The sequence below is a fragment of the Serinus canaria genome, chromosome 5, assembly GCF_022539315.1.
Source record: "Serinus canaria isolate serCan28SL12 chromosome 5, serCan2020, whole genome shotgun sequence".
NCBI lineage: Eukaryota > Metazoa > Chordata > Aves > Passeriformes > Fringillidae > Serinus > Serinus canaria.
The window spans coordinates 7,864,507-7,878,365 of record NC_066319.1 but is presented as its reverse complement, the minus strand read 5'-3'; the positions used below and the strand labels follow the sequence as shown (position 1 = coordinate 7,878,365).

Below are 13,859 nucleotides of genomic sequence, written 5' to 3'. Positions count from 1 at the left end.
GCTGCCACAGCTCACAACTCTGTGCAGTAATAGCACCATTTTCTCTTACCCAGGGCATGGAATTTGCTGCTGGAGCCATTCCAGAGGCACTGCTCCAGGGTTTTAAGGGGTTGTAAACCTGTCAGCTATCTAAACAGGTCAGGAAAGGAATGGGGTTAAGGTCAGTTCTGCTTCAGGCCCTTTCCTGCAGGAACATCTAATTGGTCAGGTAGAAAATGTCCCCTCGTGGGACTTGGGATAAGTGGGTAGGGAGAACCTGCTGTAAATATAATTTTGGAGCAAGCATAGTGGTGCATGTGAAATTTCTGTTCACTACTGCAATTACATGCTAATACCAGGTTTAAATGAAGGCCAAGCTTTGTTATTGCTTTGAAGGCAGTCAATAGATCCAGGTACAGCTGAAAAAAGGGAGATGGGGTGTACAGGACTCACCTTCCCCAGAGTGAGGTGTGAGGCTGTGGTTTTGCACATCCAGGTAAAACAGAATAAAAGAGACTTTGTGTTGGACCCATACAAATCAAACAACAGTTGCGGAAATCAAACAAAAGGGAATAAATTCAGTGTCCTAAATAAAAGTATTAAGTAGCTGCAAATTTTCTTGCAAAGGGAACTACTTATCTCACAAAGGAAGACTTCAAATACCTCCTCCCTTGAGCCTGCAAGCAGTAGCTGGAAAAAAAAAATAAAACAGGGGCCCATTAGAAGGTATTTTTGCATTTTTATTTTTGGATGTACTGATTCTGAAGCATTTTTGAATTTAATAATTTCTGTTAACTCCAGCCCTCAGAAGGTGTAAGACAGAAATTGGAAGAGTGCTGCACTTAAAGGTACAACATGCAAAGTTAATTTTAAATGCAAGGACGAAGGGAGAAGGTTAAACTTAGAGTCTGTAGGGCTGAGAAGATAATTTTGCAGTTCTCAAGGTTGTTCCCTGATCAGGTAGGAAGCAGTGATTATGATCTCATGGTACACAAGAACTAGGATGAAATTTTGGGGGTACTAAATAACTTTCTCCACTCAGTGTTCATAGAGGCCTGGAAGGTGCCAGTGGACAAGGAATGAGTGGCTGTTCCATGGCAGGTGTTGGACAAAGATGTTCAATTGTCCTGTTGGATTTAAGGATGCAGGAATATTCTGTTTATTTAGAGGACAGAATATCCACCACACAGGTTCTTCTCCCCAGAATAAGACAACTCTGGGCAGTTCTGGGGAAAGACAAGACAGAAATTGTGTTTCCTGGCAGAAGAGGAAACACTGCAACAGGATGCCTGGAATGCTGAATATTTTAGAGGCATTCTCTGTCTGGCAGGTGGTTTACCTTAAGTTTTGAGGTTATTATATGCAAAAATATTCCCAGAATAAAGAATTTAAATGTCAATGAAATGTTTAATGTTTTTGAAAAATTAATTCAGGAGCCCTTGGTTCTAAGTTACAGTAAAAGTCACTGGAAAACATTGCAGGAAGGAATTAGTCCACTTTTCATGTTTTCATAAAATGGTGTAGCCTAAATGTGAGATCAGTGATTTTGGGAGGGCGCTCTAAATGCTGAAATAAAAAATGGAATTATGGTTGGAGTTTTTCCTTTGTGGGGAAAATGTAAGTTTATTGAAAATAACACATTAATTATTACTGCCATTAAAAGGGGGATGTGCCCATCCTACATCAAATCATTCCTGTAGGGATTATTTTTCAGCTTCAAGAATCTGATTTGCACATTGAATTGAAATCTGGCAGAGTTTTTGCAGTCCATTTGTTTTGAAGCATTTTAGAGAACTTTGCTGCAGCAAAGTCTGGTGAGGTTTCTATACGTGTCAGCCTGCTTTTGGAGAGGGGCTGGGGAAAGAACAAGTGTACCTAGGAATTGTCAGTGTTACTCCCAAGGATGAAACCTTGTGAAATGTAATTTAAGGCTGTTTGCATGGCAGGGCTGGAACAGTGTGTGACAGCCTCCCAGAGCTAATCAAAGGGAAAACTTCCAGAACAAGATCAAATCCCATTTTGTGTTACCGTGTCAATGGTTCCTCAGCTGCAGCAAAAAATATGTCAGAATGAACACAGCAAGGTCATGTAGAGAACAAAGAGTGCAGGGAAAAAGACAGTGGTGCTTTAAAGAGGTCTCTGTTGTGTAACAGTATCCAAGAAGCTGCTCAAACTTTTTGTGCCAAAAATTCAGGTCCAATTAAATCTGGATTCCTGTCCCTGTTTTAGTCAAAATGTAATTATTGGTAGACAATAAGTGTAGTGATAGGACAAGGAGCAATGGCTTTGAACTGAAAGATGGTAGATTTAGACTACATTTGAGAAAGAAGTTCTTCCCTGAGAGGGGGTGAAGTCCTAGCACAGGTGGCGTAGAGAAGCTGTGGCTGCCTCATCCCTAGAAGTGTCCAAGGCCAGGCTGGATAGAGCTTGGAGCAATCTGGGATAGTGGAAGGTTACCATTTCACTGGGAGAAGGCTGGAACAAGATGATCTTTAAGGTGTCTTCTGACCTAAACTATTCCAGGATTCTGTGATGTTTAAAAAAAATTACTCCATGTGAGCAGGATGGGTTCCCTCTCCATCCTCCAAAAGCACAGGCAGTAGAACTCAGAGTCCTCAGTGCTGTGGGAGTGCCAGAACTGCTGACTATGAGGAGATCCTGCATTTTTTCCTCTTCCTGAGCATGAATTCTTGGTACTGGATGTATTTTCTGTCTTTTACAGACTTACTTAGCAAGACCATGGTTCAGCCTGTTTGGGGTTTAGCAATTTGCTCTATGCAGTACTTGGAGGAAATGGGAGAATATTAAACCCCATGGAATTCAGTTTTTCCTTCACTTTGGAAACATCCTTGCTGAGAGATGGAAAAGCTTTGTCTTGGCCCCTCTCCTGTGCCAGCTTGGTGACTGCACTGTTCTGTGTAGGACACTCCTGCCCAAGTCCTGGCTCTTGGGTTGCTCTGAGGAGTTCAAACATGGCCTGGCACTGGCTGTGAGATTGTGCCCCGTGTTCAGGCTGACCCCGGGGAGATGCTCATCACGAGTACATCCCATGAGACTAATCACAGCAAAGTTGTAGCAAGACATTTATTGCAGGGATAAAAGCCCAGAACAACATATTAGAGAAAGGGATTACTTGGGAAATGTTTTTATGGATTTTCTTTTTTAACTTAACAGAATTAGAAGGGTCACAGAGAGGGATGAATTCCTAAACTCTTGATGAAAAATCAGATGTTTTCATCAGATGGAGATGAAGCAGGATTTTTTTTTTTTTTTTTATTTCTAAAACTGGTAGAAGTGCATCAGTGACAATAGTTCACAGTGTGTGATACAAGGAAACTGCTCAGAGAAATCTGTGAATGGGCAAGGTTCAAAGGAATGTAAACTAAACAAAATGGTCTTGTATTCATAGGATATTACGTAGCCTGTATAAAAATACCTGCTATATTTTTAGTTGTTAGTCATACACACTGACATCATTTGTGTGTCTGCCACTCATGAGAGAGGAGCCATGGCTGCTTGTAAAAATAAATCTGATATCTTTATTTATACCAGAATTGCCCTAATCTTATGTTTTCACATAAATAGAGGAGACCTAGTTTGATTCCTCTGAAACACTTCTAATATTTTGGTTTTATATATTTTTTTCTTCCTTCTTTATCTGAAAGTCCGTAGCAATAAATCTGCCACAATCCAAATGCACACAAACATGTATAAAATATCTGCAAAATGAATTTGAATCAGCTTTTGTGTTCCTAAATTGAATTCTTGCACTGGAAATTAAGTAATCTCTTTGATAGCAAAACTCAGAATGCAATGCTCAAAAGATTCATTGTGAGCAAATTAGCAGTTTCCTTGTCCATGAAGATAAAACAATGAGAAGGTTTTTGGGAAGGTAACAAGTCTGAGTTCCAGGTGCAGACAGGCTCTGGTCACTTAAAAAAAAAAAAAAAAAATCAGAATTATTTTCAGGGTCTGGGTTATATTAAAACATACCTAAAATGCATGTGAACTATCCTTCACTGACTTAGAAAGAAAAAACCCACCTGATTGAAATACTTTGAGAGCATTTGAAGTCTCACCCTGCTCACAGCTTTGTTTTTCATAATCTCCCCAGATCCTTCTTCTTTCCAGGCTGCCCTGCCGCAGCTCTCTCTGCCTTTTTTAGTGCCCAGTGTATTGAAAAACAGGGAGTTATTTCAGTATGCCAAATATGCTCCAACAGACTTCCATGAGCCCTCTGAGATACCTCTGGTGCAGACACACCACAGCAGGGTTGTGGTAAACCCAAATGCAGCTCTCAGCTCCATTGCTCAGGGTCAGAGGAGCAGGAGTAACTCAGGAGCAGCAGCTCAAGCATCTGCTCTGGGCAGGAAGTCAGTAGTTCTGTGCAGCAGAAATACTGACCCTTGTGACTCTGCTTTTATTTCAGAGTGATCTCAGCCAGCAGGGCAATCCAAATATATCACTAACATTTTCATTTCTTGTGAAATCCACTTGTAAGTCATTTCGGAAAAGAAAGATTATTAAACCCCTGCTGTGCTCAAAGATATTGCCAACAGACAGTGCTTGTGGGCAGGAGGAAAGTTGGTCTCCTGGGCTTTTGCACTTGTTAGATTAGTAAACAAAATACTGGGAAGGGAAGAGCCTCAGAAAGGCTGTTCTGTGTCTTCAAGAGCATTTTGTACCTTGTGTGGGTAAGTGTGGCAGCAAGATTGAACCTAAGAGGTTTGCAAGGTATTGTTCAGCTGCTCTTTCACATGAAGGATGAAAAGAATGTGAAACAGAATATTAATCTTACCAAGGTTCACTGGTCTGTTTTGCTTCCTTTCAGTCTCCTGACTTGGATGGTTTGATTTCAGCTCCTAACATGATGAACTATGGCTCATCACAGGTCTTATCCTAACTCGTTCCTTCAAGCTGCGTGTGCCTGAAGATCAGGACAGGGTGGTGCTGTCAAAATGTAACAAAGACCCAGTCTTGCTCCTGCTCCAGCAGGAGAGTTCCCTTTGCTGTTAGAGGCCATGGGAAGGGATCAGGAGGTAAAAACATCCACAAATCCCTTGTCATTGTGCTTGGCTACTTTGACACATCCTTTTTTGAGTAGTCAGCAACTGGCCTGGAATAGTCAGGAGACAGGGAGCACCAGGAGTCAGAGAGGAGCAGTGAGTGCACCAGTGTGGTGCAATGCAACACTCCAGGCTCTGCATCTAGGTTGGCTTGGGGCCCCTTCTCCACTAATTCTCTGAATTTCCCTGATTTCAAGTTTGGGCATCACTGTGGAGAAGGGCAAACTTGACTCTGATTGCACCTTCCTCAACAGAGCTGGAGATCAGAGGGTGGGTTTTTGCAAAACCCAAATCAGTGCAGATTGATTTCTCACACTGTTTTCACCTCTCTCTCACTATCTCAAAACTATTTCATAGACACATAAAAAACAGGGAAAAGGGGATCTTCATGGAAACTTTATGGTAAGGGGGAAAAGCTCCCACAGAGGGCCAAATGTTGAACAGCACAGCTCAGTTCTATTTCAATTGAGCCACATTTCCTCAGATTTAGAGGATTACCTGCAGCTTATTGTATTTGTAGGTTTGACACAGAGAGTGGTTGCTCTGTTAGAAGCCCCAATCATCTTGTCACCCCGAGGTTCTTCTCCTGAAGTGCTTGCTTGTTTGCACTGTTTCTTTCCTGGGAAAGCAGAAGTGAGAAAAGGTGAAGAGGTGTTTTAAGTCAGAATCTCTGTGTTATCTCCCTAATTTGGTCAGCTCCCATAACTCAAGCTGGGAAGGAATGGCTGCATTTCCTTCTCCACCACAAGAAATGACTGTAGGGCCACAGCCCAGCCTGACTGCTCAGGTCAATTAGCCAGGATCATTAACTGCAGATACACAAGGCTGCCCTTCCAGGCCGTGGGTGGAGTGCCCAGGAAGGTCTGTGTGTGTGCTGGAACTCTCCCTGTGCCTGGCAGCAGAGTGAGGGGCACTGAGTTCCTCCCCACGCTGCTGCTCTGACCTCAGGTTCTGTCCGGCTCTCTCAATGACATCTCTGGGAGCCAGAACCAGCCTGCCCAGAAGACAAAACAGCCAGATCCTGCTCAGCATCCCTCACTGAGGGAGGGAGGGATTGCTGTCAGGAGCCAGGAGGGGCAGAGGAACAGAGTCAGAAAAATCCCTGTTTTTCACAGAGAGTATGATTAAGTTGTAACTCATGCTGACCTTCATTTATGTTGTACGTAAAATCGGTTTTCACCCAAGAATCATGGAATCCTAGGGTGTTTTTAGGGGTTGGGATGGAACTTAAGGGTCACCCAGTCCCAATCCCTGGCTTTGGACACATCCAGGGATGAGATGCCGCAGCCTCCAATAAGTATTCCTGCATAGATTGTCTGGCATTTGGAAGCTCTCCTGACAAAGACAAATAATTCTGAAAATATATGTCAGACAACAGACATTTCAGCAAGGGAAAAGCCTATACACAATGTCAATTATTTCTGAGAGAAAAAAGTTAGGTTTCCACCAATTAGAAATTAAAAATCTCCTGCATTTCAAAGAAGAAAACTGAGATGAATTTCACCTCGGGACACAAACCCAGAGTTTTACATCAGCACAGGCTGGTTCAGCTGCTAATTTTTTTTTTTTTTCAATCAGTGGATTTCCAACTTTATACTTTACTTTCATTCTGTTGATTTTTCTTTTTTTTTCTGCTGGTTGCAGAAATGTTCTTTTTTTCCCAGAATATGGTCTCCCATTCCCAATCCATATGATTATTTATTTTCCTAATAAAGAAGAATGCAGTTTATCCAAGCACTAAAAATTGATTTAGATATTAAAAAGACATTTTAGGTACAGGCCGTAACAACTGTAAAGACATTGGCCTGAATTTGGCTTTAAATTTCCTTGACATTTTTGCAAAAAAGGCTGCCTGGAAGAATTCACTCCTGGGCATTTCAATATCACAAGGAATTTAGAAATAGTAGTCACCATAGTTTGTTTGGAAAAAATACTTCCGTTTCTTGTTGGGGCATGGAAGGAGCTGTAATGTGGGAGGATACAAATTCTATGTTCTTTTGATTAAAATGATTTTGATGTTATATTGAGTAATTAATCAGTTTGAGATTCGTATGCTATATTAATAACAATTACAATAGATACATTGCCAGTAGACTTATATTTGCAAAAGACAAAGCATTCTATGCTCTATTCTATTAATTTTATAATTTATAATACTGTAAAATATTCTATATATTTAGTTTTCTCAGTGATCTTAAGTATAATGCTTTAAAGAATCTCAGTGATTTTAAGTATAATGCTTTAAAGACATTAAAATACAAGCTCTGATTGTCACCTGCCTATCCATGTTTTCCTGTTACCCACTTGTTTGGTGCATATCCAATTTTGCTTTGCATTTTTGTTCATATAATTGGACACAACTCCTCTTTTAAACCACACTTTTGTTGTGAAAAGATGTCTCAGGATACCTGATGTTACAAGAACCTTTATTTCACTCTTACAACATCAGATTCTTTTTGTAATTCAGGCTGTGTGTGAAGAGCATCTGACCTGCTTTTGCCATAGCAACCACACCAAAAGAAAAGCGAAAACCACTGGAAATTAGAAAGCCTTTTTATTAATTTTGGGAAAGTTATCCTTTCGTTTACCATTGTTTTGTCCTTCAGCAGGGAAAAGATTGATTAGAAAATCTCTTGCTGGTAACAAATTATCTGTTACAATGAGTCTCTTAAACACTGTTGGAAGAGGAAAGATAGAAATGAAGACCTCATTCTAAAAAAAACATTAATGGGTACAATAGATAAATTACATTTTTCTATTTGTCCTTTGAGTCCCCCACTTTGGAGTGAGTGAAGTGTTGCCAGTTTATATAGATCTATACTTTATTATAGCCTTGGCTCATGCTGCAGAATTTCTTATTAGTGGCACCATGTGAGGGGAAAGAAGATCATTTCAAGGTTTTAGGGGATGCAGAACCATCTAGGGCTCAACTTCTGCATTGGAATATGAGCTTGGCCCCATATGCACAGCAATTTGTCTGTCTCTGCGCATCAGCTGAACCCAGGGCTGTCCCTCATTTGCCTCTTGTGTCATCTTTGTGCCCCTTGCAGCTCCAGCAGGCTTTTCCTCCTTCTCCTGGCCCCCAGCAGGAGGTTTTTCCCAGAATGCTGAAGGTTGCCTGCACTCCAGCAGCACTCATTTCACCTTTCCACTCCTTTTTCATGGATGTTACATCTTCAGGCAGGACTACACGTGTTTTTCCTTTGCTCTGGCTATTAGTGATGGCTAATACTCAATAATTCATATAATAATGGGCTAAAGTGGGTCTGGTTCTGCTCTGTAGGAATCCCTTTTCACCCTGCCCTCACAGACAATGTTCCAAGGCAACTTTCATTTCCCAAAACTTGATTTGCATCAGCTGCTACTGCCATAAACACATGAAATCACTCCATGGGTTTGAAATGCCCAACTTCCTCCTTACAGTGCCTCTCTCTTTCTAGAGCTGGAATTGGGAGTGTCAGCAGATCTGACAGATTAATAAAATACCAAATTAGGGAAGTCTGTCTCAACATCTAAGTAGGTTTTGTTCTGATTGTTCTGAGCATCTTGCCAGTTTGTGGAGTGAAATCCAGGACTGAGATTCAGAGCTGAAAACTCCTCTAAAAAAAAAAAAAAAAAAAAAAAAAAGGCAGCTAATTACTGGCAATAGGACTCTCACTGTCTCACATTTGGAAATTTCTTTTGGCTGGAGTCCTACACTCTCTTTTATGACTGAAATTAAACCAACTAGAGTTGGATTCTACAATGATTCTAACATATACATTTCCTTCTTCCATCTCTCATATCTAAGAAATGCTTTCTTATGTGAGCAGATGTTCCATTGTTAAAAATGTATTGGAAGCTGCTGAATTCCCCATTTATATTGGATGGATGATCAGGGAGTGTTTTATGTAACACTGAATTATCAGCTGGACAATGTGTGTTAGTTAATGTGCACAGGCTTTAAATATTTTTCACAACACCTGAAATACAGTAGCATATTTTTTCATTCATTATGCTCCATGTTTATATTTTTTGAAAAAAAGACATGCTAATATTTTTAAATTCAGCTCAACTTTCAGTGTAGTTTTGGTGTCATCCAAGGTCAGTGCCCTCCCCCAGTATCCCATAACTTGCTAGGTTTATAGGAGTTTTAAGTTATAGGTTTTCTCACATAGGTCAGAAAGGTGCTTGACAAATTGTGCATTTGGGACCCCTCCAGGTGTAGGACTTATCCTTAATGGATGTTTCCTGGGACTTAGTATGTACTTCTTACTGTGGTGGTGTGTAAATGTGCAGCTCATGGAATCTGTCTCTTGGAATATACTACATTAAAAGGCTCAAAAGTGACATGTTTATAAACATTTTGCTGTCAAATGTCTCTGTTAATAGCTGGCCATGCTCTTTGAGTGATACCACAAATAGCTGAGGGTTTCATTAATAAAAACCCTGGTAAACATTTACTTTCAAATGCAGTTTTACAGCTCCTGGTGTCTCAAATCAGACTGCTTTCACATTATCAGGAATTCTTTTTTGTTTGTTTGGGGGGGCTCTGATTAATTTAATTTTCATCCTGCTCTGTACTAGTGCAAATCAAATTCAGCTTCAGTGCCCCTGAGTCACAGCAGCTGCACTGATCCTGAGTTCAACTGCAGCCAGGCAGGGACCAGGGTTTTAGAGTCTGGCAAGGTTTTAACACAAGTGCTGGTATTGGAGACCGTCAAAGCATCTCTCCCTTGTGTCCCTCCTGCACTGAAATACCCTGCAGAGGGAGGATCCCAGGGACTGGAATCCCTCAGCAGAGAGATGGATTTGGGCTATTTAGCCTTGATTTTCAGCAGGGGCAGTTGAGGCTGAGCTGGCACTCAGTGGATGGAGCTGGGCTAATTTTGGGAAGCTCTGAGCACCTGTGCTGTGTGTCTGATCCATATTCCCAATCAAACTGGTTTTGTTGAGTATCACCTTTGTCTCAATATTAATGTACAGCATCTTTCTAACAGTACATTTACAGTCTTCTAATATATAGTAAAGATACAGTGCTTTGCAGGAACTTCTATAATAATAATTTAAATGCCATAGCAAGTATTTAGTGTCCTTCCATCACCATAATTCACCTCCAGTTGCTTACTTATAAAATACTTGCTCTACAGGTTTTGTCACAATCCTCTCTAAATCCTAGAATTAATATCAAGATAATTAGAAGTGCCAGATAAAAGCCTCTTCTCCTATTTACAAACCGTTCTCCTCCATATTGTTGTTTTCTTCTATAGAGAAAAAAATCACTGAAAGGTTTCAAAAGACATCTCCATTGTAGATCTCACCTATGGGAGGTTCAAGTGTTTGCTGTGTATTCAAACCCTTAAATGATATTACTCAACCTGCATTGCAAATCCCTGGAGCTTCCCACTAAATCAAAAAACATGTTTCCTTAGGAGGCAGGAAAAACAGGAGATATCAAAATATGTATTATTAAAATCCATTTCAGTGTGGGTGCAATTCGACAATGGGTTCAGCTTTTCATTAAAGCGGACAAGACAGTCTTGGTGGGTTTTTTTGGTAGTGGTATTACCATGTATTTATCCTTGATTAATCCAGCAATGCGAACACTGAAAATGGAAACAATTGTGTGAAGGCCAAGGAAACTTGTGGTTAAAAAAAAAAAAATAAATTGGGGAGTGATTGCAAAGACTGAGTAGGGAGGATCCTGCTTAAAGGTTACTCTGTGCCCATTTTGGGGGTACCAGCATTAGTTATTGCACAGTGTTTGCTAGTTTTCAGGGATTACTGAAGGTGTAATGCAAAAATTGTGTATTTGTGTGAGGAGGCAAAGTGTAACACTGCCTGTGTCTGCCCTGTCTAGTGCTGAGCATTGGAGAAGGTGGATTCTGGGAAGGCAGCGCCCGGGGACATATTGGCTGGTTTCCTGCAGAGTGTGTGGAAGAAGTCCAGTGCAAACCAAATGAAAGCAAACCAGGTAATCACATCAAGCCCCTGTTGAACCCTAATGTGACAGATGCCACATGTCTGTCCCAACAGACACATTAGGGCCTTTGTGTACTGCTAGAAATGGGAGAATTGGATAAAGCTGAGCTGCTGAAGTGAAAAATACAGGTAGGTTTATTGATTGGATTTTAGTGTCCAAGTAAACAGACTTTCTCATGAGGAACTATGCTGGGAAGTACCAAAGCTTTTACACAGAGCTGTATGCAGACATTTTGTACAGGATTATGCTGTTTTTTATTTTCCAAAGAGGGGGAGAATGTCTAATGAGACAAATAAATAAGGGGAGAAAACCTGGCCAGTCATCTCCCCGTCTGAGGGAGTCTTACAATGCATTTAGCTCTTGTTCACAGCCCTGTTGACCTTTCCGTAAATGCTAGAGGAGGCATCCTTTAGTGGGATGTCCCATACCCATCCCTACTGATGACAAAGGAAATGGAATCCTCCTTTATCACACATGTGTATTGCCACAAGTAAATTTAAGCAAGGATCCTTTATAGTCCTGGTATAATAAAAGAAAATGAAATCTGCATTAAAGCAGGTTATTTTAAGAAATACCTACCATCTCATCATTGCTCTGCTTTTAAGAATTAAGATGTGAGGACGTCCTCTCTAATTAAAAGCTCATTATAAATGAGCTCTGAGAATATAATTAATGTTCTCCAGAAGTGTATGGAGTTTGAAATCATCTATTGATGTGTTTTTAGATCTCTGTTGTATTGATTAAGAACTTCTGGCATTGCACAGATGATACACTAAAATTTATGCATTGTATCATTCAAGGATTTTTTTTTATGCATGTCATTATAAACTGCAAGGTATACTTTTCTTCTTTTTTTTTTTCCCTTTATGGAGAGGTTGTGCTTCCTTTTCTGTCTCCCTTTTGAGAGGGGAAAAGAGGAGGAGGGAAAACCAGATCTAATATTGAGAGAGAATGGATCCAGGCTCTGAGAATAGAGGGAGAAGAGTTGTGTAGCTCTTCAAAGGCCTTGAGAAAAGTCAGAATTTAGAGATGGAGATGTATTAAACAAAAGGAAGATTGAGGCTGGAATTGCCCAGTGTAGGAACAGTAACCCTGCATTAAATTTGAGCTATCCATTGGTCTCCAGATCTGTAGAAAATTCTGAGGGTGTGAAGTTTAAAGATAAGAAAGAAGTTTTGCATCTTTTTAGTGATTTTGAAGAGAGAGTAACCAAACCTCTTCGTTAAAAATCCTTAAAGACTTCCTTGAGAATTTCTTCAGGAGGTAAATTCTGTATGTGACAGGATTGTCTTAATAGACAATGATTGTTTTTTGAGCAAGAATGTCTTTGATCATTCAAAGGAACACAAAAATTAAGAAAAGAATTGCCACAAGAGGAAGAAAAGGATTATGAAAGCTGGAAGCAAGAAGAGAATATAAACAGAAGCATGTTACAAATTTTCTGTCATGAAATTATGAAGACTTATGACATGTGGCTGGCAAAGCACCAGACATTTACTGGAATTTATAACTATTGCCTTCTTTCTGATTGTTTTCCTGTTTGCTTATGGTACAGTGGGAATAATAATGTTAACATAACTTAAGGCTTTAAATATGCCATTCTTCTATTCTAAAAAGGATGAAAATGTAATTAAATAGGAACAAAAGGGACACATTTTCTCTGGCAGTGAACTTGTGCCCTTCCATATTTTGTTGGGCTGTCTCAAAAAATGTCCTGCACCCAGAATGAGGTTCAATGCTTCTGTGAGTGATGTGATAGAGGTTGGAGCTGGGAGGGAAATGAAATATATGGAATGCACAGTATGTGCCATATTATTATTGAAATATGGCATGGAGTGAAAGCAGCTGATCACAGAATTGCTCTGTGCATTCCCTCTGCATAGGAAACAATGGGAATGAAAGGGAAAAGCTTTATAAGCAAAAATCAGCCAGTATTCCCTCTGAGTAAAAATGAAGAAGTAATTTAGAAAAATGTGTTAGGCATGGTGAAATGATTAGAAATTAAATTAGGTCTGTTGGGATTGCTGAAAGAACATCAGCTGAGAAACATCACAAACTTGTGCCACTTGCAAGAATTTGCATCGTGGTCTTTGCAAAGCAGCAGAACTTCTTATGATAATGATTTAGAAAGTAGAGCATTTAAATGTGGAGGAAATGAAGCTCAGAGTCAGCTTTTTCCACACCAGAACCACAGCAACAGTTCTTTCCCCTCAACAAGATTTAGGAACATTTCTTCCAGCAGCTTCCCTTTGCTATTAAGTTTGAACAATTGTGTTTAATAGAGGCTTGTCATTTGCACGCCATGAGTGAAGGAAAGAGGAATAGTTCTTGGAAAAAACAAACTCCAATTAAACACTCCAGGCCCAGTAAAACTGCTGGGCAGGTGTTTCATGTCAGGCTGATGTATAATCTCCCTTCTAAGGAAAGTTCCATTTTTAGGGAACTTTATTGCAATCCCAACTGTTCTCTGGAAGTGGGCAGGACAGAACAGCACCTGGTTCCTGTGTTCTCCTCAAAGATACCATGCCAGCTTGGCAGGTTCTGTTTTCCAAAGAATATTGACTGGCATTAATTCTACTTCCTTTCTTTTATCCTACAATTCCTTTGTAGGAATTGCTCCATTATTTTGCTAGGGTTGATGGCAGGTCTAAGGGCTCCCAATTATCCAGGTTGTCTCATTTGCCCTTTAATGGCACCAGCACAGGAGCTGCTGCTTTCCAGTTTAAACTTCCCTGAACATTTTGAGATCCAATGGAAAAAGAACAACAACGAAGAAAATCATTACTGTGGTCTGCTAAATTCTTTCGTCTGCTTTTAAAAAATTCTTACTAAAAAGACTTTCATGCTACCTT

General features: G+C 40.2%; 2 protein-coding genes across 2 annotated transcripts in view; one reads left to right on the top strand and one right to left on the bottom strand.

Moving 5' to 3' along the window:
- PPFIA1 (PTPRF interacting protein alpha 1) overlaps window positions 1-13,859 on the bottom strand; it is a 503,873-nt gene that overhangs the window by 248,441 nt on the left and 241,573 nt on the right. The window lies entirely within an intron of this gene.
- Window positions 1-13,859, top strand: part of SHANK2 (SH3 and multiple ankyrin repeat domains 2) — a 259,058-nt gene that overhangs the window by 87,194 nt on the left and 158,005 nt on the right. The window contains exon 13 of the mRNA XM_050975060.1: window positions 10,885-10,998. Coding sequence (XP_050831017.1) covers window positions 10,885-10,998 — 114 coding nt within the window. The remainder of the gene's footprint in view (window positions 1-10,884; window positions 10,999-13,859) is intronic.